This window comes from Mesitornis unicolor, unplaced genomic scaffold (assembly GCF_000695765.1).
Source record: "Mesitornis unicolor isolate BGI_N332 unplaced genomic scaffold, ASM69576v1 scaffold7078, whole genome shotgun sequence".
Lineage (NCBI taxonomy): Eukaryota > Metazoa > Chordata > Aves > Mesitornithiformes > Mesitornithidae > Mesitornis > Mesitornis unicolor.
Genome location: NW_010203751.1, coordinates 7,172 through 11,373, shown reverse-complemented (window position 1 = coordinate 11,373; position 4,202 = coordinate 7,172). Strand labels below are relative to the sequence as shown.

The window sequence follows — 4,202 nt, the reverse complement described above, 5'->3', positions numbered from 1 at the left end:
GCTGAGGGAGGCGGAGGTGGCTCCGGCCTGGGACGGCTTTCCCTGCTCTTCCCGGGTTCTCTCGGTCTCGTTTTCTGTATAAAACAGGGACTCTCTCCGCTTCTAGCTGCGCTCTGCAAGCGGGCAGCCCCGCTCGGGCCGATGCCCAATGAGGATATTGATGTCAGCAACTTGGAAGCACTGGAAAAATACCGCAGTTTCACTCGCTACTTCAAGCTGGCGGAAAAGGAGAGCAGGAAGCCCCGGTGGTGGAAGACGTACCGACAGCACACCACCCCCCAGCCAGGTACTCGCGAGAGGATCTGTGCCATGCAGTGAGGGAAGCTGTTGCTGGGGTCATGTGTTTGCCCCAAAACCCACCCTGTAAAGATAAGGTGCTTTGGCACAAGGTTCACCCTTTTCCAATGTAGAAGCTTGCTGAGCGCTAATGTCTTCAGGGAATTAGATGGGAGTTTTCTGGAAGGAGGGAGGCAGGCCAGGACCTGCCAAAAGATGTGGAGCAGCATGAAGAAGTGATTCCTTGGAAGCCCAGCAGTATCAGAGAAAGCCGACCAGGACCCAGAGCTTTAGACCTGCAGCAAATAATACAGCTTGGCTGTAGAACAGCCACAGAGACCAGACCTGCTCAGCAGCTGGCAAACTGCTGGGTCTGGGGATGTGATGAGCTGGGGGAAGAGGAAGGACCAGAAGCGTGGAGGGGCAAGGGGAAGGCAGAGGAGGTAGAATCACATCTCTGATGTCTTGAGGTTTGCATCTCTTGCATGTGCTCTACCACTTTTGCTGGCTTTTTGGGTTTGGGTATTTTGGGTATTCACATTTTCCACATACGTTATTTTTTTCACCTCTCTTTGAAGAGCCCAAGACTGACATCAGCCTGCCACGTGATAAGCTGCTGCGGGCAAAGGAAATCAAGGAAAGAAAAAAGATCCTGAGGGAGAACCACCAGAATGCTGAGATGGAAAGAGCAGCACGGCTCCGGACTGGTGTGTGCTCCTCCCTGCCCCAGCCACTCTGGGTCCCCAGCTGCCTCCTGCACTGTTTCTTTCTCCTTGCAGTGTTGATCCCTCTCGATGAAGTCAGAGCTGAGTGGGAGAAGACCAGTGGCCCGTTCCACAAGCAGCGTGTGGCAGAGCACTGTGGGTTATTTCGTGACTTGTTCAAGGGGGCCACATTCACCCCCTGGGTTACCTTGAGGGTGGAGTACAGCCAAGACAGCGAGGACCTTGTGCCAGTTTACTATGGGAACATCGTTACTCCGTCAGAGGTGTGTGAGGGGAGCTGGGAGCAACCCCACCCCCTTGGGAAGCCTGTGTGTTTTGGTCAGATGCTTCTAATGGGCAATGTCTGTTCTAGAGGTTCTCTTTTACAAGAATATTTCCTCTGTGATGAAGGAAATGTGTTTCTTGGATGTGATAAGGATGGAGCTTTGCAACAGGATTGTTGCCTGTTCACAGGCTGATGTTTATTAGAGCTCTGGGAGGCTCTCCAGGTAGAGCTGGATTACTTGGTGTGGGTGGGCCCAGTCTTTGCTGTGTCCTGGCTGTGCCAGGAAATCATGACCTGGTCTTAATGGAGCCTGTTGTTTGAGTGATTTACATTCTCTTTGTGTTGCTCATTTAGGCGTCCAGTCCCCCTGCAGTGTCCTATGAGGCAGATAAAGGATCCCTCTGGACTTTGTTGCTCACAAATCCAGGTGAGTAGTGAGTTCTTTTAAAAAAAGTGTTTAAACTGAGTTGTTTCACCCTGCTTGTGTTTAACTCGTGTTTCTTTTGGCTGCACAACCAGAGATGATGTGATATTTGTTAAGTAGGGACATACTACATGTGCAGGAAAGATTGTGGCCTCCCCAAACCTCTAGCAGTTGAGAGGTGGGACAGTGACACAACAGGACCTACGTCGCAGCGTAGTGGAAGCAATTCCCTGGCTCCCATCTTTTGTTTACCCCTAGACTCCTCTCTGGCTCAGCATTTTGCCTGAGAGGTACGTTAGCTGATACTGACACCTTGAGAAACCAAGGCACAGTAAAGTGAAGCAGCAAACCAAGACATCCTTTTAATCTTGGAATTATATCTGCATAGTTCTTCACTCATTTTAAGCTCAATCCTGTAAGAATGAGTTACTTTTCCGCTAGGAAGGGGATGCTGGGAGGTCTTGAGTTGCTCATTCCCTTCAAAGGGGTTCTGAGCGTTCTCACTTTGGGGTTGATGCAAGCACCTTATTGTCGCTAAGTCACCTTTTTCTGTTGTGTGCATTTGCAGATGGACATTTAAGAGACACGGACTCCGAGTACCTCCACTGGCTGGTGTGAGTAGCGCATGTCAGAGCTGCGTGCTGCTTAGCTCAGAGAAAGCCCGGCTGGAGAGGGCAGAAACTACTCCCAGCAGAGCTCAGGAATAAGTATTTGCTAAGACATTTCAGTGCTTTCTCTGGTGCTCCTGCTATTAGCTTCTTTACCCTTGTGTTCTTGGTCCTGCTAAAGATTCAGTAGTTCCGGGTGTTGCTGCTCTTTTGCATTCACATCACTGGGTGTGATTTTTCTTCCAGCGGAAAAAACTATTACTTGTCGATGAAGGTATAAGTCACATCAAAATGTAGCACTGGGTGACTTACAAATCTGGATGCAAATGGAGGGAAGTGTGTAGATAAATAATGGAGTAAACTTCTTTATGTTCAGGACGAACATCCCAGGCAGCAACATCAGGTCGGGTAAGGAGATCTGCCATTACTTGCCCCCCTTCCCTGCCAAGGGGACTGGCTACCATCGCTTCATCTTCCTCCTCTTCAAGCAAGACTGCCCCATAGATTTCAGCGAGGATGTTCGGCCGATGCCATGGTAATTCAAGCTCATTCTGGGCAGTTTCACACTCTCTTGGCTAGGCTGTTATTGCTTGTTATGATGACATGCTTGTTCCTACTGTAGGGGAGCAGTTCCTTTTTAATCTCTGGGATTGTTCAGAGCTGCTTTGAGTCTGTGTGTCCCTCAAAGCCACAATCCCAGCCCTGCAAACGCTGCGGAGTCCTGTTGCTTTAGACCAGACTGTTAAGAAAGTGTTTTTTCCAGCCTGTGGTAGGCATATGCACAGAGCTGGAGAAGCTGGGAGATTTTATTTTAGTGACTTCCTTTTTTACCTCTATTTCATAGACTCTGGGATGATGTGGGCAAGTAGTTGCCTACCAGAGTGCTGCAGGATAAGATGTTCACCTCGTGTCTTGTGCTTGTGTCTTGTTTCCAGCTACAGCCTCAAGATGCGAACCTTTAGCACGTTTGACTTCTACAGAAAGCACGAGGATGCAATGACACCGGCAGGGCTGGCCTTTTTCCAGTGTCAGTGGGACAGCTCTGTTACTGGGGTCTTCCATCAGCTTCTCGGTAAGAAATGCAGCATGCACAGGTGCTGGAGGGGGCTGTTTTCAGGCTGGGATGTGGCCCTGTGAGTAACACAAGGTCCATGAGTGAGCTGTGGCTGTAGGCTCTCACTTGGTCCTGGCACTTATCTGGGATCTGTTACAGCACAGACCAGTTACCAAACCATTTTCCACCAAACTAACAGCATTTTGAGGAAACAACCTCTAAAAGACTGTTTTGAAATGAGCATTTTAAAATGACACCAAGAGAGCCTTCAACCAGGGCATGCTTGACCAGCCCTGGTCTTGTACGCACAATGGGGGCCCTTGCTGGTGAAAGTGAGGGCCTGGGGTTTGGATCTGAGCCATTTTGCTAAGGTTCTGCATTTCCCCATCACAGATATGAGAGAGCCTGTGTTTGAATTCGTGCGGCCGCCTGTTTACCATCCTCCGCAGGTAAAGTTCCCGCGCCACCAGCCTCTGAGATACCTGGACAGATACCGAGACACCGAGGAGCCCACCTACGGCATTTACTAGGGACTTGCCCACCTCTCGAGGTGCTTTGGTGTACACTGGGCTGCTGACAGGGCAGATGGGGCTGCTGGCTTCCCTGCATTCACAGAGCTCTGCAGCCAGGAGCCATCTGTGCCTCTGGAGAGAAACTGCAGAGTCTAAGCCCCTTGGCTCCCAGTTCCTCTGTGCTGGGAAGAGTGCAGCTAGGGGCGACAGGCATTTGCAGTGCTGGCAGCTGTGTGGTCAAAAGGCTACTTAAAGAGGACGTTCATAGATGAAAGCAAATTCATGGCCAGGCTGAAGTCTTCGTACTGATTCTGTAGCAGAGTTGATCCGGTAAGGGT

The 4,202-nt window shown here is 50.3% G+C and overlaps 1 protein-coding gene across 1 annotated transcript in view; it reads left to right on the top strand.

Moving 5' to 3' along the window:
• Positions 1-3,913, top strand: part of MRPL38 (mitochondrial ribosomal protein L38) — a 4,098-nt gene extending 185 nt beyond the window's left edge. The window contains exons 2-9 of the mRNA XM_010190820.1: positions 107-286; positions 855-983; positions 1,056-1,264; positions 1,621-1,693; positions 2,259-2,304; positions 2,675-2,833; positions 3,234-3,370; positions 3,746-3,913. Of these exons, the coding sequence (XP_010189122.1) occupies positions 107-286; positions 855-983; positions 1,056-1,264; positions 1,621-1,693; positions 2,259-2,304; positions 2,675-2,833; positions 3,234-3,370; positions 3,746-3,882 (1,070 nt within the window). The 3' untranslated portion in view covers positions 3,883-3,913. The remainder of the gene's footprint in view (positions 1-106; positions 287-854; positions 984-1,055; positions 1,265-1,620; positions 1,694-2,258; positions 2,305-2,674; positions 2,834-3,233; positions 3,371-3,745) is intronic.
• Positions 3,914-4,202: the final 289 nt, after the last annotated feature.